Source organism: Alosa pseudoharengus, unplaced genomic scaffold (genome assembly GCF_046254945.1).
Source record: "Alosa pseudoharengus isolate Yale_2024_CS ecotype anadromous, Long Island Sound unplaced genomic scaffold, YU_APseudo_1.1 YU_APseudo_1.1_scf_14, whole genome shotgun sequence".
Classification (NCBI taxonomy): domain Eukaryota; kingdom Metazoa; phylum Chordata; class Actinopteri; order Clupeiformes; family Clupeidae; genus Alosa; species Alosa pseudoharengus.
In genome coordinates this window covers 14,401,219-14,424,963 of record NW_027468609.1, presented here as the reverse complement: position 1 = coordinate 14,424,963, position 23,745 = coordinate 14,401,219, and the positions used below count along the sequence as shown (strand labels likewise).

The window sequence follows — 23,745 nt, the reverse complement described above, 5'->3', positions numbered from 1 at the left end:
AAACAATGATAAAAAAACATCATGGATCACCCTGTGTTCACACAGAATGTACAACTACAGCCTAAATCAAAATAATGACAAGGCAAATGTCTGAGGCTTAGAGCGCCCATATAATATTCAAACGGGTCACACAGACAGCACTACACAATTCCCTAATTCATAAAACACAACAGCAATTCATGTAAAAGAATGATTTTGGTGAAACTGTCGTGTGGTGAACACATTTGAACAGTGTATGGAGTTTTGTTTGGGATCATACTAGCTTACAAGAGGGCAATTTGTTTCTTTTTTGATATATATGGGATCAAAATAATTTGTGTAACAGATAATCTGGATCAGGTGTGTTTATCTAGGAGATCAGTGCTGATATACAGGATCACATATAAGCATTAGCTATAAATCAAAACAACATGCGCTACAATATGAACTTGAGATTTATCAGAGTGTATCTCAGGTCATCTCCTGACTACATTACACCAGTATTTCACTGCATGGAAAGACAGAGGACAGGAAATATGGGCATTACAGTAAAAGGCTCAAACAAAAATAAATTTGCCACCAGAGTTACAGATTACCCAAACAAATGCACCTTTTTGATCTCGGAAATGGAAAACACTTAAGGAGACATCACAAATGACATTTCAGTTTACTTTGGTTCAACATCCTGAAAGTGACACCAGAGCCGCGTAATAAAAGCTCTTCTGCGGGCTACTCCACGAGGTTCCTGTAACAATGACTGGGGGTAATTAAGTTAACCCCCAACCCTGCCCGCATGAGTCCCTGTAATGGACCGCCTCTTTCCCATGAGCGCCCAGAGACGCCTTGCAAAAAAATGACTTCCCCCCCCCCCCAAAAGTGATAGTGCACATTTGTGGTAAGAGCCGATATCCCACACGGACGAGAAAAGAAACCTCAAGACCAAACATATATTTTCCAGTTGGCCTCTGGTTTAACAGCTAATTTGAAACATTTCCTCTGACAAGTGTCATGAGACTCGGCCTCATCTCGTACTATAATTCTCGCCCTCACAAATGACCACCCCACAAACACATGTGGTGAAGGGAATTGTGCGCTGCAGAAATATAAACAATCGTTATTTTATGACAAGGAAGATGAATAGATTATCCAAGAGTGACATGGCTTGGCACTAGTTGTGTGAAAGAACAAATTTCGTGCACGATGATGACTTTTTAAGTTGCACAATTTAATTCCAATTTGAAACATGGCACATGCTACACTTCATCAGGGTAAACACACCATTTCGTGGCAAGAGAAGTGGACCATTTTGTTCAGAGAAAATAATGAAGGTAGTGCACAGACAGGGGATAGATGTTGAGAAATGAGGGAGAAAAAGAAGCTGAAAGGTTTTCTTCAGCGCCAATAGGGAGCAAACAATGCTGTCCAGTGTACTTAAGATCCCCGAACAGCAAAATCTGCTCTGTACTGTGCCGACTTCAACTTGGGGTATTTAAACTGGCACCCACTCAAAGCGCTGCGCTGACTCCAAACAGGATTCCGATTTATGACTTCCTCATGGGTCACCTTGCACAATTAGACCCTGTGGCCATTACTGCTCAAAGGCCGCTTGCATGAGCACAACTCCCATGTGGAGGGACAAGGGGAATGCTTGCTGGTAATGCCCATGAACACAGAGCCCATTTACTGAACCAACAAATAATAATGTCTTCACTCCCTTTTTTTCCGTGGGAGAAAGAGCAGACATTGACCACAGAACCACCACCAGCAGTGCTGTGCTGTACTGTGCTGCTGGTCAGCTTTTTTTTCTGCAGTGGACGTTTCTTTATCTCCAGACTGGAGAAACGACAGTTAAAAAAGCCATGCTGTTAACTAGCCTCGCGGTGGTTTCCAGAACACACACACACACACACACACTTGTTTTCAGAAAGTCCTCGACAGCACTGTGAGTTGTTCTTTCCACCGTGTCCTCTCAGAGACCAGAAAGAAAAAAGAGAGAGAGAGAGAGAGAGAGAGAGAGAGAGAGAGAGAGAGAGAGAGAGAGAGAGAGGGAGGAACAGGGTGTGGATGAAAATATTGAGCTAGCGTGGCTATTTTTTGTCGCAGGCGATAGCCATGTTGTCCTGTCATGAGTGTGTTGTGGTGTGATGATGAAGCTGGAACTGCCCTGGGAGCACGTGACACACACACACACACACAGTGACAGTCTCAGCGCTGACTTCATAAAAAGGGACAGAGGGCTTGGTCATTATAAAATTTTGATTAATCAAAGGATGACTCACAGGGCATTATCAGGGGTCATAACAGCTCATGGGGCTGTTGAACTTGATCCTTGAAAGTCAGACATTCCATAACCAACAACTGTCTTTGCTTGTTAAGTCCTCACAGGCATGCGGGCCATTTCGGTGAGAGAATTTCTTTTTTTTTTTATTATTCTCAACTATGCAGACATGTGGAGAAGCGAATTGGGTGGGGGTGGGTATGAACCCCTGTAAGATTTCGGCACCTGTGACGCTGCTAAACACATGCCTTGCATGGTTTCACGCAAACGCCTGGATCAACGCACTGGCTACAGGACCAAGTCCATTTGTTCTGCATTTGACATGCAGACCTTGTTTTCGCAGCAATTTTCGATGAAACCCCCGGGCCGCCAATTCTCGCTCTGCACATTAGCGGACACAGAGCTGTTTTGTGAGATCATTCAGAGTAACACCATCCCCCCCGACCCCCCCCCCCCCCCATCTCACTGACTTCCAGGCAGAAAGCAAGAGGACGAGTGAATGAGGGGATTGTGAGTCGGCCGGCTTCCAAGCCATTTCAAACTGTCCACATTAATTTGATCTCATTTCACTGTTTTTTGGTTGCAGATGCACAGATACAACCAGATCGGAAAAAAGGATAAGGGATCTCAGGGCTTTCTCAATCATGTTTGGTTAAAAAGGCTTCTCAGTTCTGTCACCATGATAAGAAAAAACAATATAGTCAAGTCATATTATAACCTTCAACTAGGTCTTGTCCAGTCTTGGCATACAGTCAAGTCTGCCACTGGTGATTAATTTAAACAGGCAGTATCAAGGCCACAAGAGAAGCCTATTTGTATTTCAGCAGGGAACACATTGCTAAGGAGAGCTGTCAGGAAACACTATCAGACAGTTCAACAAACAAACAAACAAACAAACAAACAAACAAACCAGAAGTGATGCTGAGAGCTGGGGTAATAATCACTGTCTGCTGCCCCGGGGCGGATAGCCGGGGCAGATGGGCTGACTGTGGTATTTTCCATCTCTGATAGCGCTTCCCGGGAGAAATCAGGAATAGCTCATTTGACATTCTCCTGAGAGAGGCCGCAGGCTTGCGTCATCTGTCCAGCAGATGTGCGGTAGGGACAGACATCTCCACCTCTCTCCCTCACTTCCTCCAGAGCGCCGACGCGCTCGCTAGCCCACGGCTCCTGGTTAAGATAGCAGCGACAGCATGGAAAACAAATATGGTGGCATGGTGGGGTCAGTGACAGGAAGTAAAGTTGATCCTGTGTAAAGCCAGTATGGAAATTCCATTTGTCCATTTCTCTGCTACGGACAAACTTCCTCTGGGCTGAGCAGAACAAGCTTTACAAGTCCGATAGAGCTAGCATAAAGCATGTCAGCAAAAGGCTTACGGGTGAAAAATGTCAACATTTCAAAACAAAATTGAAAACAATACACTGCTTGCATCACTCAAGAGGAGAACAGAAAAAGTGATGGGTGACATCATACAGGGTGTGAAAAAAGTTCTAAATGAAATCAGTCACTACTGTTCTCAATTAGCCTGGCGAGCCAGACCCACATTATAATGTAGGGTCTGGGCACTAACCGTTTGCAGTGCTCAGTCCGAGGGTCGGGATAATCAGTTGTCTTTCAAATTCCCTCTGCACGCAATAGGATATTTGTTTTCAAGTAGCAGGGAATTCAAGCCAAACCGTTGCAACTCTGCCATCAATCATTATGTTAAGTCCAACAAACGACTCTATACACGATTTCAATCCCAGATTTAGTTTCGATTTCTAGAGCTCACAAGTCAACGGAGAGTTGCTAGACTAGCCCTGGCAGCAAATGTAAATGTAGATTTCTAGGCTAGTTCTTAATATCAGTGACAAAAATTTACATTTTATTTGACTGATTCAGTCAACCTGAGTCATACACGGAGTCAGTCCTGCACTGGTCGAGTTCAAAACGCCATGCACTAATAACAAATAGAAGATAGATAGTCTGTAAGGCAGTTGCATCAGTTTCAGCAGAGCCACGACAGAGCTGTAGAGCGTCAGATGCACAACAGATGGGAGAAATCTCTCAGATCCTTTGGCTCGTAAACTCCAGTGCAACCCGCAGGGGCTGCCTTTGATTGGAGAGAGAACAGAGAAGAACCCAGAACAGCCTACAGCCCAGTACAGGGTTCCGACCCCTAACCCAAACCTGGAACAGATCAGAGCCCAGAACAGCTCACAGCCCAGAACAGGGTTCCAGAACTCGGAACAGATCAGACCCTAGAACAGACAGGGTTCCTGACCAGATTAGAGCCCGGAACAGACCTAAGCCCAAATCAGGGTTCCAGAGCCCAGAATAGGGTTCCAGAGCCCAGAATAGGGTTCCAGAATGCAGCTGAGATTGTTTCTCTCCATCTAGATTGGATCCGGCCTGCGCAAGGCTTGACTGTGGATTGGATCTGGTCTGCACAAGGCCTGATTCTGTCAGCTGTTGACTGATGTTTGTGCTGCATGTCATCATTTTGGGGTGTGTAAAATACTAGGCTAAACCAAAATACTGTCAGGGTACTGAAGAGTGGACCCACACGCAACACTCGTTCAGACAGGAAAAACTTTTTTTAACTACAAACTTGACAGACTTACTTACATACAGGACTTGGACTAGACAAAACAGAGAGACAAACCGACAAAGAAACAGGGGGGTAGAAATACACAGATCAATAAACAGAAAGACAGAGGACTGGACAAAACCAACGAGACAATAACGGGGAACAGGTGTGGAAGCAGAAACGGAGGGAAAACTAACAAGACAGGAAGCACAGACCAAATAAGGGAAAAGGGGTGGAAACAGTCACATGACAGCAGACAGGTAACAGGCAGGTAAACACAAAGCACATGGGGAACAGGCAAAAACAAACACAGAACAATACACAAAATGGCCACCAGGGTGGCACAAAATCATCAGTCCGGTCCAGATCCTGACAAATACACTAAACTAAACATTCCTCCACAAGCTCTGTGCTAATGGGCAAGAAAACCTTCATCTGCCTCTCCAAGACGCTCCTGCCTGATTGCCAACTCTCCTTGTCTTTCCTCCACTCCACTCCCCTCCCCTCCCCTCCACTCCACTCCACTCCACTCCACTCCACTCCACTGCACTCCACTGCACTTCAGTGCACCTCAGGCCCCCATTGTCTAAAAAACAACAGCACTGTTTCCTGTGCCACATGGAGGACCAAGGGGGCCGGAGGTGGCGTCCTCTGACTGGGCTTCTTTCTGCAGAGGGGCACTGAGGCAGGGGTCAGGCGCTGAGACGGCGACAACGACAACGACACGGGGGCTGCCGCGGCACGCTCTGCAGAGCGGCTCTCAGCTGCGGAGAGCGAAGGAAGTCAACGGGCGCTTTGTCTGGAGGAGAGGGCGAGGGCGTCGGAGCGGTGGCGGCGGCTGTGTAAACACTGCCGACTTGTTGTTAAAGTGTGTGTGTGAAAAGAAACATTTCAAAAACGTTTACTTTTTCAAATTCCAACTCCCTGTTAAGTCTGCGCCCTGGGAACCAACTGGTTCTGTGGAATTGGTTCCTGCGTACACTCAGAGGAACACCTCGCCTTGTAAACTCAGCCTGGCACTTCTGCGTCACACTGACCAGATCTCATCCTAAACACGCAGCAGCCGGCTCTGAGACTGAGCTGCGTGGGGCCACAGCGCTGACTTTGTTCCAATGTGACGTTCAAAAGATGCGGAAGATTTGGATTCGGAGGTCTGGATTACAGCATGTCTGCTGCTACACTGGACTACACTGGTGAGCGTTCTGGCACATAATGGCTGCCGTGCATCACCAGGTGGGTGCTACACATTGGTGGTGGTTAGTGAGGTCCCCCTTTCCATGTGAAGTGCTTTAAGTGTTGAGAAAAGCGCTATATAAATGTAAAGTGTTGTTGTGGTTACAGATTACACAAAGCCATATAAGTCCAAGTCCATTTCCATTTCCCTTGTCTTGCCTTGCTGTGACTTCCAAGTTTGCTATCTGCGTTGGCTCCTAGGTAGCTATCATGCAGTCCTTATTCTGAGCTATGGAGTATTTTGGTAGGTGAAGGCCACTCGCTGCTAGCCTGGGACTCACCACACACACAGAGGAGTGGGAGAAGGTGTGTGTGTGTGTGTGTGTGTGTGTGTGGGGGTGCTCTTCTCCCAAGTGCAGCTCATACAAAGGAAAGGAAAAATGCCTGGTATTCTCTCATTGACGGAGGGCCTCCATCACCACTACTGATACTTGAACTGTAAACGCAAGTGAAAACATAAAATGACACTTCCTACCCATGCTTGCTGAATCAAATGTGGTTATCTTTGTATTCATGAACTCACTGACTCTGACAACATGACACAAAATAATGTTGCTGTGTAACCCCTCATGTGAGCATCCATTTTGTGATAAATCTGATAAAGCAGCACATTGCTTAACACCAGGGCCTGAATTTCAGAAGAGATATGGCGCACGTACGATGGTGTCAAAGCTGCTTTGGCTGACTCGTGAGATCCTGTGTGAGAGAGAAGTCTCGCTGACCTTCCGCGGCTCAGGAAGAGCCAGGCGACTGATAAGAGACATTCTCACACACAGGTTGGCGTGCTGTGCTTCGTCATTTCTGCTCTTCTCACAATAAAGGAAATGCAAAGCACTGCTAGCGCTGTGGTTTAAACTGAGCTCAACATGTGTGGTGTCAACTCGACAAACTGAATTTCACTGAACCAAACATTGACATGTGAGTGACAATAGACACATTTGAAATGAGAGATCTCACAATAAAGGTATTGCTGTGTATAATGGGATTTATTGCAGCCTTTTTCAAATGGTTATAGCCCCAAAATATAGTAAGCTACAATACTATTTACAATGTATATCTCTGAATATCAGAAAACAGAAATCAGCTTGCTTTTGTGTATGGCGGAGCAGATAGGCATAGATCACTGATCTGGAGACATGTATTAAATAGGAAGAATAATTTGGCTTTTCGGCATGTTATATTCAAATCTGACTAAATACAATGCTCAATGCTATTAAGTGGATTATCCTGTCTCTATGTTCTGTTCTTTAAGGATAGTTGCAGAAATTCACTTCATTGTATTAAATAATGTTACCTCTTAGCCAGCCAACGTTATCTGTGCAGCTCAAGTGGTTTTACTTTCTCTCGCACAGATGCGCGCAAATTGAATGAGTGCTCACACAACTACCCCCTAATTGTAGGCCTCTATGTGCAATTATACCACATTTCCAGATCGGGGAAACTTTTTTTCTTTTCCCATCGACCTGTGGTTCCATTATCAATCATCAGAGTGACCAGAAGCACCGGACATAATTTGACATTTGATATTTTGAGTTAATTTGTATCTGTATCTGAACACCGTAGAGGCCAGATGACAAAAGGAAAAAAACAGACACTGTTTTCTAAATTCTACGGAAATCTCTGAATACCTGAATACCTCACCCGGAACAATCTTTATGATTTCCAGAGCACTACCTCACCCAGAGCAATTCTCATGATTTTCAGAACACCAGCAGCTTTTCCTAAGTGCATGTGATTGCCAGACTGTTCCTTAGTACTGATTGCTCCTAGTCCACACTGAATCCATTTAATAGGCCAATTCTATTGTGTGGTGTTCCTTGGCTCAAAAAAACATTTCAACGTAAGTTACTAAGAGAGAACAGAAACAGGACATCCAACAAAAGCTCTGCTCAGATTGTTGTGCCACGTTGTCCTGCACAGTGTCGCGTCACACCCAGGGGGGACATTCTGACTGAAAACAAAGTTATCAACCTGATTTTGTTGCTGTTACTCACTCACTCACTCACTCACTCGCTCACTCGCTTGTGTCGCATGCAGTTAGCACACCGTGTAACTCATCCTCATGATCCCCAGAGCGATTTGACTCACCTAAAACGATGACGACCGTTTTCAGCAGGCTCATCATGGTGTCGCGGTTCCGCCGAGGCCCGGAGCTGTGCCGGGACATGCGCATGGTGCGCTGGCGCACGTACACAAAGATGTGGGCGTACAGCACCACCATCACCACGAAGGTGACCAGGTTGAAGATGGCCCAGAAGATCAGGTAGGAGTTGCTGTAGAGCGGAGCCATGTTAGAGCAGGTGCTGACCTGGCAGATGCAGTTCCAGCCCACGCTGGGGATGGCGCCCATGACGATAGACATGGTCCAGATGATGACGATGACCACCACCACGCGCCGGTTACTCATGCGCGTGTGCAGCTGCATGCGGAAGACCGTGATGTGGCGCTCGATGGCGATGGCCAGCAGGTTGGCCACCGACGCGGTCAGGCTCGTGTCGATCAGACCCTGCCGCAGCAGCCACGTGCTGACGGTCAGTCGCCGCGTGTTGGGGCCCGTGTTGAACATCAGGTAGAAGTAGGCCAGCCCGGCGAAGAAGTCGGCCGCGGCCAGGTTGGCCATCAGGTAGTAGATCGGGAAGTGGAAACGGCGGTTGACGTAGATGGCGACCATGACCAGGAGGTTGGCCAGCATGATGAATATGCAGACTGTGATACCCAGACCCATAACCAGCGTGCTGACCGCATTCCAGTTCTGGGCCAGGTACTTGCCGCTGCGGTTGTAGAAGAAGGCGATGGTCTCATTGTAGTAACACTGGCCATCCTCTACGTCCATCTTGAAGGGTCAAGAATCTGAGGAAGAGAATAGATGAGGAGCAAGTGGTCAGAGTTTGGTCAGCGTTTCAGCCTGATGCCCTTTCCTCTATAGCAGTATGTACATCAGACTTGGAGAGCTGTCAGTGTGTCTGATGCAGAGTTCTCTTAAGGGACTTCTAGGCTCCTGAGGTTTGAAGGGGCAGTTCTTAACTACTGGAATACCCCACAAGAAATAATGATCTATCTGTTCAAAGATGGTGGGGCAAAACCTTTGATAATTAAAGTGATCACTTGAAAGATTAATTTAAGATCAAAATTAATCTCATCTGTCTTATATTACCTTAAGCAGATTCATTAATTTCATGGATCTTAATTTTCATCAATTTCATGGAACTAGTGTACTTCTTGAAACTGTTTTCCAACAATGGCCAATTCTTAAGTACAGACTTTAGCAAGCTTCCTCAAACACAATTCCGTTTCCTCATGGAACTCGTCAAATCAAACATGAATTATTCTCTCTTTTTCCTCAAGAGGGATAAATGGCATTTCCCTCATACGCTCAATTCAGAAATCCAACTAATCAAATCCAAATGACCAGGACCACAAAGACTATGTCAATCATATTTATGGAAACATTGGTATGGGTGCCTGTTAAGACTCTCATGAATCAGAGTATGTTTGTATGTGTATATATGTATGTATGTGCTGAGCAAGAGGGAAACAGATGGTGTGTTGATGACCAAACTCACAACTGGCCTACTGAATGTCCTGCTGTTAAAAAACAACCTCTGTCTTTTTCCAGCTCGAGGTGTGACCTCACCCTAGCCTGATACGCCACAGCCTTCACAACTAGGGGGGATTTAAACACTATTTACACTGGTGCTTTCTTTACCTTGTTTAAAAAAAATAAAAAAAAATAGAAAACGGAGAGCAGCAGGCCAAACTGAGCTATTCTATTTGCTGGAGCGGCATGGGTGTGTGCACAGGGCAGCCCTAACACTCACGCTCTGTGTAGCGGAGGGCCTGCAAGGCTCTTCTCGCTCTCTGCTCCGCACTGCCCAGCACACACACACACCATGACTCACTCCTGTCCTGTGCAGCAGCATACACCCCCCTCCACACACACACACACACACACACACACACCCTCTGCTGCATCTGAATTGGCCGATTCTGCCCTCCCAAACACCCAGCACAGGAAACAGGGCCTCAGAGAGAGAGAGAGAGTCCAGAGCAAGCGACTGGGGCAGACATTTAACCCCTTCAAAGGGAGGGATGATGAAGCACCACACACACACACACACACACACACACACACACACAAACACACACACACACACACACACACACACACACACACTCACTCTCTGCTCCCATTTACAAATTATCTCATTCAATAAAGTAAATAAAAACTGATTTTTACCTTCTACCTTACCGTCAACCTTGAATATTTATTGTGTGAAAATGGTTTTGATTATTGTAGTAAGCAGTGTGTGTCGGAATTTGTTTGACACACTAATGTTAAACAGTACCCATTAATGTGTCATATTAATATATTTATTTATTTTATTTATAAGACTAACATCACAAAAGTTCTGTGGAGAGTTTATTGACCTTAGGACACAGGGGGGGAATTATATATATATATAACAATAAAAGCCTCATTAATTACTCTTCATTATATTATGTACTATTTTTTTTAAAACTATTGCATTTTTATGCTTTTATGTACTATTACTCTTTGCTTTTGTTTATGTGAAGCACATTGAATGATCCCTGTGTATGAAATCCGCAATATAAATAAATAAATAAACTTGACTTCACTTGACTTGACTCATGCATTGGACACAAGCAGAGGAGGACTGTGTCTATAAACAATTGTTGACATTTGTGACTGTAAACAAATGTTTACGTTTGTGCGCTGGCTCACTGGTTTGGTACCAGCCAGGCTCCTGGCCCCTGAACAGAGCCCATTGTTCCCTGTGGGCTTGTGGGTCTGTGTGTCTGCCACAGCTGAATGCAGCTCAACTCTCCGGCTCTGTTTGTTGCTGCTGTCAAATGCTGATTGTTGAGGCGAGGGCTTTCCTGCTAATAGACCACAAAGGGCCATATCTGGGGCACTTAGACAGGGCAAGGCTGTGGAAAAGGAGACTTCTGGGTGGGATAAGGTATCCCAGTCTCAATGAAGGAATATCACAATATAACACAATTCAGAAACATTAATATGTGAAGTATATGAAGTATGACTGTGTGATTTGACTTCAGATGACTGAAGGACTAGAGCACACAAATAGCTTTTTGCGAATGATACCCATTCTAATAATAGAAGTACTTTTTAACCCCTTATAATTTACTAAAATAAATTTGACCCTGATATGTGCTACGGTATGCTAAAAGTTGTTGCTGATTGCCTTGCTGTGCTGAGCGGGTCTGAGGGCTGGGGAGTGAGAGTGAGCGGACCCTCGGTGGGCTTTGAGCATGTGTGTGGCACCCCGGGCAGTCTGCAGTGCACGCGAGACAGATCCTGTCATTGTGAGCGTGCGTTTTATCATCACCCCTCAGTGCTCTGATCTCACCGTGCCAAAAAGCCCACTAAACAAAAGCACTCCTGTGCAGGAGACCCCCCCACCCCCCTCCACACACACACACACACACACACACACACACACTGACTTCCTCCCCTCTGCCGCCACTGAAAGGAGCCGTTAGAGAAAAGAAACACTTTCTCATATCGTACGCTGACAAGACCACCCTGCTCCCAGTGTGGTGGGGCTGCAGTTTAGCATTATCACAAAAGCCCATCCTGATGGAGGAGGCCAGAAGCCTCCACACCACCCCACAGCACAGGAAGAGCCTGTCACTCTGTCACTGCACCAGCTGATGGGAGTTATAGACATGAAGTCTGAGGGGAAACTAGTGCACCATAAGCAGTGCGCGCGCACACACACACACACACACACACACACACACACACACACACACACACACACACACACACACACACACACACACACACACGCGCACACACACACACACACACACATGTACTGTAAATATGCCTGCTTATTTGAAACAATCATTTTTAACTAATCTAGTGTTCATATATTGTAAGTCACTTTGGACAAAAGCATCTCTCAAATACCATAAACATAAACGTGAACATAGCAATATAAAAGAACCAGACTACTGTGTGCTGAGTGTCTCTAGAATGAGAGGGAAAAGAACTCAATAATAAATGGAATTCTATGAACTCATCAGTACTGTCAAGTATCAGACACTTGTTTGGCAAAGCAAGGAACAGTACAAGCAATGGACACATGATTAATACACTAATGATGTTCCTCTACACGCTAGGCTCTGTGCTTTGACTCCTCAAGAATCAATCAGAGCTGCAACCTTGGTGCTGTGAGCTCCCAAAACATGATATTCTCATAGTCGTGCGCGTGGCTAGAACCTGATTAACCACTACAAGAGGTGGGAGTCCAGAGGGGAACCCAACAAGGCATCCAGGGATGATTTACACAATGCAATACAATAATGTTGTTTGCTTTATGACAAGATTTAATCAAACTCACATCACAAACAAGGAAACTCTAACACCACAGCAAGCATTGCCGGCTATGATTGGATTATGAGCTTGCAGTAATGACAGCAAATCTGATTGGCCACTTTCCTTCATTCAGTGAATTTGATTTGACGATGGAGATGATTCACGGGTGTGGCTATCATCAGAATACAGTTGCACCGTAATTATACAGCTAAAGACATGAATGTTCATCTAAATGTTATGACTTCTTCCTGCTATCTAAGCCAAAGTCCTTTTAGGCACGTCCCTCCACTCGGCGGCCATATTGCAACGCTTTTTGGGCACTTATCGGGCATCTATTTCAGCAGAAATGCACCTGTGCAAGGCCTTACCACACCAACCTTGCTCCAGCGGTGAGATCACAACACATGATTGGCACGATGTATTCACATGTCGACTTTTTTGCCGCGGAAGGGGCGGAATATGTGAAGACAACTGCCATATTGGCGTTACAAACTAACCCCATGCATTTGTATGGAGATTTTTTTGAGTGCTGTGTCTCCTCATTAGAAAGTTTCTGTCTAAGCTAAGTGAATGTCAGATGTCAAAAACAGTGGTATGATATTTTCAAAGCTGGATAGGAAAGACAAACTACCAAGTCTAACACTGCTACCCCTCTGGCAACCAACGAGAACAATATTTACCAACCGAGCCAGTATTTGCTTCATAAATAATATTTGAAAGGACACATTTGTAGGGGTTTGTTAGCCTGGCTAACACCAAAGCTCATCTCATTAAGATGGGGTCTGGGAACTACATATACATTTTCTCGTATTTGAAACGTGGTTTACGAATGCCCAGAGCCGTTTTTTTGGGCGCTGGGAATGTCTATCAAATGCATCTGTACGTAGCTCATAACCGCTTCGGTATGTCGTCATCGTCTTTCTGTCCCCCCTCCGTTCTGTGATTGGTTCCTTCGTTGAGGTGAAAACGAAGTCCATGGAATCCAGGCTGCCTAGCAGCGTGAATAAGATTGCGAGCATAAGGCAGCATGGGAAAACCCAGGCTAGGGGTTTAGGGTCCAGGAAGCGACCACAAACACACTCATATCTATAACACACTAATATCAAACAAAAGAGGAACATGTGAGAGTTTGATGAGATGAATAAAAACTACATTCAGTGAGATCTGTGAGGAGAGAGAGACCCATGATGACACCTGACTGACTCTCCAGTAGATCTGACCAGGGGTGAGAGCAGGCCGGTACAGTTCTGTATTTCGTAACAAGATTCAGTGGTAGTACGCAGTACCGGAAAGACAGATGAGCAGCTGCCTGCCGAAAACAGGGCTGGACTCACACAATTGACACATATCAGTCCCTAACAAGACATATGCCTTTGGCACGCTAACTTTCTGTCTATGCTTCCTCCGATTAGATCCGTGCATCAAGGATAGGGTAACTGTCTATGAGAGCATCCGACTCAAAACAAAAGCGCAACAGTAAGCGCAACCAATTAACGAATGACTAGGCTATCTTCATTCACATAGAGAAATATCAGTGGCAGCAGACTGAAACAAACTACATTTTATTTGGAAAGGTAACATGAAGCCTTGCAAAAAGAAAGAGAAGTGTGTTGAGAAACTACATTTAAGAAATTGGGGAATGCCACATTTATTTTTTTACTAAATGCATACTGCATATTAGAAATATATTTTTTATGAACATGATCCAACATATAGGCTTTGAAATAATACAAATTCATGGACTTGTTATTTAGACTGTTATCATTAAAAAACAAAGACATGAGAACAGTGTATCCTGAAGAGGAAGGAGAGAGCAGGCAGACGAGTGCTCCAAACAAGTTAGCCCAATAACTGGTCCTGATGAATGCTCTGCTAATAGGCTAATCTAAATCAATTACTGTAAGCAAGGTGTGTTAGCTTTTGCAAGAGAACCACAATGTTTTGCTGATTTGGTGAAAGGTTTTCCTTTTTGTGTGTAGAATTTTGCAAAAATAGCAATAGTTGAGCACAAAAGTTAAGCACAAAAAATGTGCTTAAGCAATCAGAAAAAATATAGCCTATTTAGGTGAATTGGACAGTTTTCGATGCACACACTGCACTTTCCCCCATAAGAGATGGGGGGAAAGTGCACACTCAAAGCTCAACTAAAAGGTCTACAGATATTCAGAAAAGAGGTGAACAATATGAAGTGAAGGTTGCGGTCGTAGTACCGGCAAGAATGTAAAACTACTTCCACCCCTGGATCTCACCTTGGTCCGGTTCTGATCTCGGTTCTACACCACACTCAGGTGTTTCTGATACCTGCCACATTGATAAGGACTCTTGCACTCATCAATAACTTGTGGTTTTATATAATCCACTGGAGACTTATAACTTGGCAGTTTTATATAATCCACTTGAAATTTAGTATGACATCTCAGCATTTCAGCCACCCATCCAAGGATAAGATAAGCAAGATCACACATTTGATCTTTGAAAATACTGCCATACTCCCGTCATTATTAAGAGCAATGAAATTGTTTCTTCTAAGTACTCCCCCTCTCCCTCTCTCTCTCTCTCTCCTACATTTACTGATGGAACACTCTGCTAGTTTTGTGTTACTTTAGTGTCTGTTGCTTGACAGGAGATGTATAGTCCAAAATATTTGGCAAGGAGAAAAGCATAATTTCCCTGCTGACACGTTCACTTTGAGTGACTTTTGAACTTTTCTTCTGATGATCGAACTAACACTATGACTGCATTACAAAGACCCAGAATCAGAGAGGCCGAAGAGGATCAGCTCTTCAAAGGAAAGACAGTCGGTGGTAGCATAGTGGTTAGGGAACTGGGCTCGCACATGTGTATGAAATTGAGTGTGTGTTAGGGGCCGTTTACACAACGCCAGTTTTTGTGAAACCGGTGAGGTTTTGTTAACGGTTACGCCTTGCGTGTACACGACGCCGGCAGTTTAGGAGGCTGAAACCAATAGTTTTTGAAACCGGCTTCTGAAGCGGGAATTTTTTAAACCGCCGGCTAACTAGCCCCACCTCTCAACTCAGCCATGGCACTCAACCTGACACACTGCTTGTCAAAACAAACCAAACCATTTATTTATCATATTAAAATGTTTTTTTCTTTCCCCTGTCATGATTTATGTGCACAATGTAGCCTATCAGCCTTTTGTGGCTAAGTTAGAAGCACACGTTAGCTTAACTTAGTTAAACATTAGCTTACTGCATGTTAGTGTTTTCTCCAGTGGTGCTCAGACCTAATGCAATGCGTAGGCTAAGCATTTAAAATTTCACATAGCAGTCACATACCTTGAAAATGAAGTTTATTAGTTTAACAGTTGAATTGAAAACTGAATTGTCTGTAGTCTCCTTACTTCATGCGACTGCTTAACAAACTGTTTCAACAATGTTTTCTTCTAGGCGATTCACGCGAATTAAACGTGAGCTTCTGCACGGCCGGCGCCATCGACCAGTCTGGCATATGCACTACAGCACATTACAGGTTCAAAAGCGGCCACTCTACCGAAACGGCTCTGCCTGTCTGTAACAGAAGCCTTAAAAGAAGCCAGGGCGAACGTTCGGTCATCAGTACTCATTCTGCTTGACTTATCGGCTGCCTTTGACACGGTTAATCACCGCATCCTTCTCTCTATACTCGCTAACATGGGAATCTCCGGTTCTGCTCTCTCCTGGTTTGAATCCTACCTCACAGGACGCTCGTTTAACGTATCATGGCTTAGTCAGCTATCTGTACCTCACCATCTCACCACAGGGGTCCCCCAGGGCTCAGTGCTGGGCCCCCTTCTCTTTGCTATCTACACCACCTCCTTGGGACAGATTATCCGTTCGCATGGCTTCTCATACCACTGCTATGCAGACGACACACAGCTCTATCTGTCCTTTCCACCTGATGACCCCTTGGTTTCAGCACGGATCTCGGATTGCCTCTCTGACATAGCTACATGGATGAAGGCACACCACCTCCAGCTTAACCTCTTAAAGACTAAACTGCTGGTCCTCCCAGCTAAACCTACCATACACCACGACATCAACATCAAATTTGACTCCCTGCCTGTTTCACCTACCAGGACTGCAAGGAATCTAGGAGTTGTTCTCGACAACCAACTAAACTTCTCAGATCATGTTGCCTCAGTCGCCCGGTCATGCCGTTTCGCACTCTACAACATACGGAAAATCAGGACTTACTTGACTCAAAATGCTACCCAACTTCTGGTTAAGGCAATAGTCATCTCACAACTCGACTACTGCAACGCCCTCCTGACAGGTCTCCCAGCCTGCTCAGTGAAACCCCTTCAGATGATCCAGAATGCGGCGGCACGCCTGGTCTATAACCAACCCAAAAGGGCACATGTTACCCCACTGCTCATCCAGCTACACTGGCTACCTATGGCGGCCCGCATCAAATTCAAGGCTCTAACGCTTGCATACAAAGTAGTCTCCGGTTCTGCTCCCGCCTACTTGAATGCCCTCATACAGACATACGCTACCTCTAGACCGCTGCGCTCCTCAGACGAACGACGTCTAGCTCTACCACCGGTACCCTCAGGCCAATCCAAACTTTTCTCATCTGTTGTTCCTCGTTGGTGGAACACACAGTTCCTAAAAGTGCAGGGACATCCCTCTCCATTTTCAAAAAACTCCTGAAGACCCAGCTCTTTAGAGAACATCTCCTCTCATAGCACCACTTACAACAAGTCCTACTGATCCTAGCACTCACCAGCCATCTTGAACTGACACGTAACTGTTAAAAACAGCACTCACTGATTCACTTATTCTTACTGTACTCTACCATTTTTTAAATTGTCCTAAAATTGTTGAGAATTGCTTTAAAAACTTAAACTGTTTACTATGTTGTTAGTCGCTTTGGCTAAAAATGCGTCAGCCAAATGTAATGTAATGTAATAATAATAAAATGCCTTAGAGCACTGTGCTTTACATGGTCCTGATCTTACACATATAGTACACAAAACTACACCTATCTATGCAAGACCTCTGTGGGTCAACTCTTATCTGCTAAAGTCAGGCACAAAAACTCAAGACATAGCTGAGCCCAGGGATATCCACCTGAAGGCTACAGGTAATAGCTGAACTGGGAGGAGGAGGTCCATCTCTGTATCTGCACCGTACACAAAACTGCACCTGTATCTCAAAAAAAGGTAGTTCCACCACGCTTGTGAATTCTCTTCTGGTGCTTCACGGGAGAGGACCGCTCAAGTGGAGAGGGAGAAGGCTCACCGGAGCACACAGAGATGGCTTTTATGGGAGTATAAGTATATATACTCTTTTGATCCTGTGAAGGAAATTTGGTCTCTGCATTTATCCCAATCCGTGAATTAGTGAAACACACTCGGCACACAGTGAACACACAGTGAGGTGAAGAACACACCAATCCCGGCGCAGTGAGCTGCCTGCAACAACAGCGGCGCTCGGGGAGCAGTGAGGGGTTAGGTGCCTTGCTCAAGGGCACTTCAGCCGTGCCTACTGGTCGGGGTTCAAACCGGCAAAACTCCGGTTCCAAGTCTGAAGCACTAACCAGTAGGCCACAGCTGCCCCCAAACTCTGACGCAGACACAGAAGTGTCGAAACGTCAGCCAACTGCTGTGCACTACAATAAACAAATTCTAAAAGCCATCTGTGTGTGCTCTGGTCTGGTGAACCATCTCCCTCTCTAAACCTGCATCTATGTGAGGCCTCTGTGGGTCTGTTGTACAGACACACAAACTCAGGACTCAAGCTGAAAACAGGGATATCCTATAAGCTAAAAGTGACAGCTGAATCAGGAGGAGGTCCATCTCCATATCTGGCCAATAATATGCACCAAACTAGGCCAGATGTGTGCCAGGCCCAGCACCAGATGTGTTTGTGAGGCAGGGCGGCACTGCAGTGCACCCAGCACACAGGCGAGCCGGTCTCTCTCGGCCATGCTCTGTGCTGCTCAGGGCAGGCTGAGCCCGGATCCATTTCAGCGTTTCGGCCATGCTTGCCAGCAAGCACAATGAGCGCATTGTTCATACCAGCAGTCCTGTCAAAAGGCAATGAAAGTGTTTTTTTTTTTTTTCTACAATGAAGAAATTGTTCACATTTGTACACATTCTTGATGAGGTAATACACATTAGTGAGATTGAGGGGGGAGAAAAAAAGTGTATCTAATTTGTGGTCACACTATGGGCAGACTGCAAGCATTTCATTGTTTGGATTCAATTCAGTGCTTGTTAGGAGGGTGGAAAGAGGCATCACTAACTGCTAAACCTACGTACCATAGCTGATTAGCCAGAGGACTCAAAGCAGAGACTTCTCATCTCATCCCACTCAAACTACTCATCAGCTACAGCGCTACACTCTGTGGGCATGTACATGGGGGCTCACAGACATGCCCTCCAGAGTGTAGCGCTGTAGCTGCCTGGCTACATTAGCTGCTGGCTGTAGCAACTCAAGCTAGGTAAAAGCGATTGTTTTTGTTTTTTTCCGTACCGACAATACTCGGTGACCTTGAGAAATGGAGATCTATGTGAAAACTCATCAGATTTCTCCTTTAAGGCTTGTTCAACTACAAGATACTACAGTATTACCCAGTTAAGGCTCATTCAACTACAAGATACTACAGTATTACCCAGTTATGGCTCGTTTAACTATAAAAGCCTTAAAGAAGCCCTATGCAACAATTTTAGCAAAAATGACCTTAATTATGCAGGTTGAGAGTTGTTCTGGGTTGTTTGGTGGGTGCTTCGTCTCCGTCTATCGCTTCTCTGCAACTTTCTGAACCCGGACCGAGTAAATCCGGATGTGACTCAGCGGAAGTATCCCATCGCTCCCAGAAAATGTAGTCAGATTGTAGTTTCTAAGAAGACTACAAAACGGACCCGACTTGGCTTTGTTGCTGTTGAACTTGTAAGTAGCCTACCCTTGGGTGAACCTCGTTTTGTAATGTGGTTTGATAGTCTCTTGAACAATGTGTTTGCCTGACTGTTTTATTGTGAGCACTGTATGTGTTTAGCTTGGTTTCTTGATGGCTAGCTTGCTAGCTAGTGGGGGTTTAGCGTAGCACTCACTTGCTACCGAAGCTGCAGGGGGAGCTATGTTGTGAAAAATGCAAGTCCAAATCCAGCGAAAACCCAGAAACAGCGAAGGAATAACCAGACCTGCATAGGGCTTCTTTAAGAGGGCCAAATTAAAGCTCATTCAACTACAACGGCCCTGAGAGCGCCAAGATAAGGCTCGTTTGACCTACATGAGCACTCAGAGATGCCAATTCAGGCTTGTTTGACTACAAGACCCCTGAGAGAGTCCAGTTGAGACTCATTCAACTTCAAGAGCATTTAGAGAGCCCAGTTAAGGCTCGTTCAACTTCAAGAGCATTTAGAGAGCCCAGTTAAGGCTTGTTCAATTGCTCATCATTAAGAGAGCCTAGTTTAATGACAACTTAGCTTTAAGAACAACATAGGGTCTAAGTTCATTTTCTAGGAACAACCTAGGGTCTAATTGTCATTTGGGTCCAAAACAACGTTATTTGAAGTAGCTTAGAGTAAGACCGGAACATGCATTTACAATGGAATAACATATAGCGACAGCCTTGGGAGCTACTTTACGCCACTGAAAAGACTGTTACACTTACATGAAACTGTGGAAAGGGTCCCTACAGACAAACCAATGAAATTGTAACTGTCTAAGTGTACCGAAAGTGTATAAAGAGGACTGTTAATGCATCATTCATTGTTTCTGTCCCCAACAAAACCAGTTACACTCGTTATCATCCAAAAATAGACCTTAGCTTGCTCTTAAACCGGAGTTGTGCTTTAAGGCTTGTTCAACATGACCACTACAAGATCCCAGCTAAGGCTCGTTCAACTACATGAGCATTAAAAGAGCCTAGTTAAGGCTCGTTCAACTACATGAGCATTAAGAGAGCCTAGTTAAGGCTTGTTCAACTACATGGGCATTAAGAGAGCCTAGTTAAGGCTTGTTCCATCCAGTACATGAGTATTGAGAGAGAACCTAGTTAAGGAGCTGGGCTAGCGTGAACGTTCTGGGTTCAATTCCCGGCTTCCACCGTTGTGCCCTTGAGCAAGGCATTGTGAGAAGGACAATGTAGTCACTTGTAATATAGTTGACATATGTAAGTCACTTTGGTCAAATGTGTCTGCTAAATGCATAAATGTAGGCCTAAATGTAAGTCACTTTGGGCAACAGTGTCTGCTAAATGATTACATGCAAATGTAAATTGTAAATACTTTGACCATTCCTGACCATTTTAAATTTCCCAAAATCAACACTCCACTCACCTAAAGAACTCAACACTGACCTTAAGACCACACTACAGCCAATACTGAGCATAATAAATTAATCTCAGCACTAACCCAGCACTGACCTAGCCTGGAAAATCCAGACCCTGGTCATTTAGAAAGATTAAGGGTCTGGCCACGAATAATGTAATGGCCCAACTCAAGGGGCGGTACCAAGCATGCATTTAAAAATCTTACTGCACACAATTGGATAACACTAGACCAATGTTTACTCTGACTGATTCCGGACTTCGACGCAATTGGATAACACTATGACCAATGTTCACTGATTGATTCCGGACTTCCAACGTTGCAGAGCTGTCATCATCTGTTTAGCTCACCTCTGGCCCGCCTATATCAGATACACCGATGTGATTGGTTCCCCCCGATGCAAGGGGCAAAAGTAACGTGCATTATTACTCATTGCCAGAGTCTCTTGCAGACACAATTCAAATTGTGCTCTCGCGAGAACTCTGGATCCCCAGGGTAGCACTGACCATAAGAGACTACACTAAATCCAACTATGACCATAACAGACTGCAGTACATCAGTGCTGCAGTACATCAACACTGTAATCCTGACCAGAAACTACACTAAATCCAACACTGACTATAATAAATTAATCTTTAAAACCAGCACTGACCATAACAGACTACACTAAATCCAGCACTCCACTTTAAACCAACACTGCTCTCCAGACCATTATAAATCCCCCAAAATAAACACTGTGCTCCTTACTATAAGTAACTATGCTAAGGCCAACATTGGTGGGTGTTCCTGTTCTTACCTCATTCAACTGGTGTCTCTTCTTTTCAGGGCAGAAAATAATGTAATAGGCAGTAAGGTTGTTATAAAAAGTGTAATCAAGCACTGTGGGATTAAATATATGACTATGCATCCTGTCCTGAGTTGTCAACCCAATATACAAATGTGTCTCTATTGTGAACGTATAACTCAAGCAAGAATATCAGAGAAGGCAGGACTCTGTTGATGCTGAATTCAGATTAGATTAGGTTAGATCATTTGTATTGTCAAAACAAAAGACAAGTCAAGAAAAAAAAAACAGCAAGCAGCTCCATTTGTGAAAATCCAAATACAAAAAAAAATAGTCATCAGTACATCTCCGTACAGCTTCAAAGGAGACATCTTAGTTTGACAATTATGTCTTCTTCAGTCCACAAGGCTGAGACACTGATCAATCCTGATCTCCCTATCTGTGTAACCGCAGTTAATGCAATATTATATCAGTGACATCAGGGGAAAAATACACAAATCTTGAGTGCATTATTAAGACATTAAAAGTTATCACAATGTAAGGTTTACTGCTAGTACTTTAGTGCTTCTTAACAACAACAACAACAACAACAACAACAGCACTACAACAACAGAGCTTCACAAGAACAAACAAGATGATATGTTTGCCCACAGAGTGAGTTTGACTTTGCGTGGGATGATAGCAGACCTTAAATGTGCATCATTAAGGACAGGGTAGAGGACATAAAAACCTCATTATGCTCCTCAATGGTCCAGACGTGGCTGTCTCTGGCTGTCTGACCCACAAACCAACCTCAGAGGGGGAGGCAGACAGACAGACAAACAGACAGCCAGGCCACTGTCATGGTAACCATACAACGCATGAGATGAGAGGGAATCAGCTTTAATTGCAGTGTAGGGCAGGAGTTGATACCATCATGGAGGGATGGAAATCATAGGTTGTTATGAAAGCACCGCTCCGTGATGGCTGTGTAGCACCACTGGGTGGCTAATCTAGGAGTAACGGAACGGCTGTGTCCCTAAAAGCTCTCTGAGAGCTTTCTGCTCTCTCCCTGTTTACACCGGACGGGTGGCTTCAGTCATAAAAACTACGCCAGCTTCCTCTCAACGAAAGACAAACAAAATGTGAATGCTGAGGTAGGGGAGGTTTGGGGGAGGATGGAGGATTTCAACAACAACACAGTGAAGGGTAACCAAAAGAGGAGAGAAGGAGGGAAATGAATCTGCCATCTGGCCGGCGTCCTCTCCAAGCCCTGCAGTGGGTCTGCTAAACTGCTTTAAGGGGGAGACTGTATTCCTACAGTTAGCAGCACAGTCTCCCTGGACAACTGAATACTTCTAGGTTTCAATTTCCGGGACTTGTAGGTGACAGCAGAGTCTTGTCAGACTGAGGCTTTCCAGTTGATACAGTTGTCTTTCATACTAGTTATTTAAGCATAGCACAAAAGCACAAAAGGGCTCTCTACACCTAGATCTACTTACAGTAACAAAAAACATCTACAAGTGAACGATAGCTTTTTGACAGTTGTAGATTCCATGTGCACTGCGTAATAGGCCAAAGTGTGAGAGAGAAAGTCTTTTATCTTACGCTGGGCCCACCTACACATACAAGCAGCACGTCACACAGAGCACATAAGCCCAGGGTGTGGAATCACGCTTCCCCTCCAAGAGAGGCGAGATGTCTTTAACACTTTCCAGAGTGCTGACGTCTCCGAAAGAGGCGAGATGTTTTTAACGCTTTCCAGAGAACGCTGACGACGTCTCCACCCAGATCGCCAGGCAGCAGCAACAGTGTGGGCCACCCAGCGCTAATCAGGAGCATCTTTGCCAAAAGCCTCCATGCTGCACCACACCACATCGCGCCACGCCGCGCCCTTGGGGGCAAGAAGCCAGCGGGTATCCATATACAGTACATATACTATACAGTGGGAGATGGGTCAAGGAGGGGATGCCGTAAGCAATGCATGTGGCAACCACAGATACACACACACACACACACACACACACATGCACACACACACACACACACAGAAACCATGAGAGCAATGCAGGAGGTAGCTGTAGCAAATGTTTCCTATCCATGCCTACACATATGCAAATTATTCACATGCATCCACGCACACACACACAGAGAGAAACACACACACACACATACAGAGAGAGAGAGAGAGAGAGAAAGAGAGAGATAACGGTCTCATTGTCTCAAATCTCATTGTCTTACTTAATTTCCCAATTCTGTTCAACATGTTTGTCCTTC

At 44.9% G+C, this 23,745-nt stretch overlaps 1 protein-coding gene across 1 annotated transcript in view; it reads right to left on the bottom strand.

The window, feature by feature from the left end:
• lpar1 (lysophosphatidic acid receptor 1) overlaps positions 1 to 23,745 on the bottom strand; it is a 32,046-nt gene that overhangs the window by 2,853 nt on the left and 5,448 nt on the right. The window contains exon 2 of the mRNA XM_076283924.1: positions 8,149 to 8,910. Within this exon, the coding sequence (XP_076140039.1) occupies positions 8,149 to 8,893 (745 nt within the window). The 5' untranslated portion in view covers positions 8,894 to 8,910. The remainder of the gene's footprint in view (positions 1 to 8,148; positions 8,911 to 23,745) is intronic.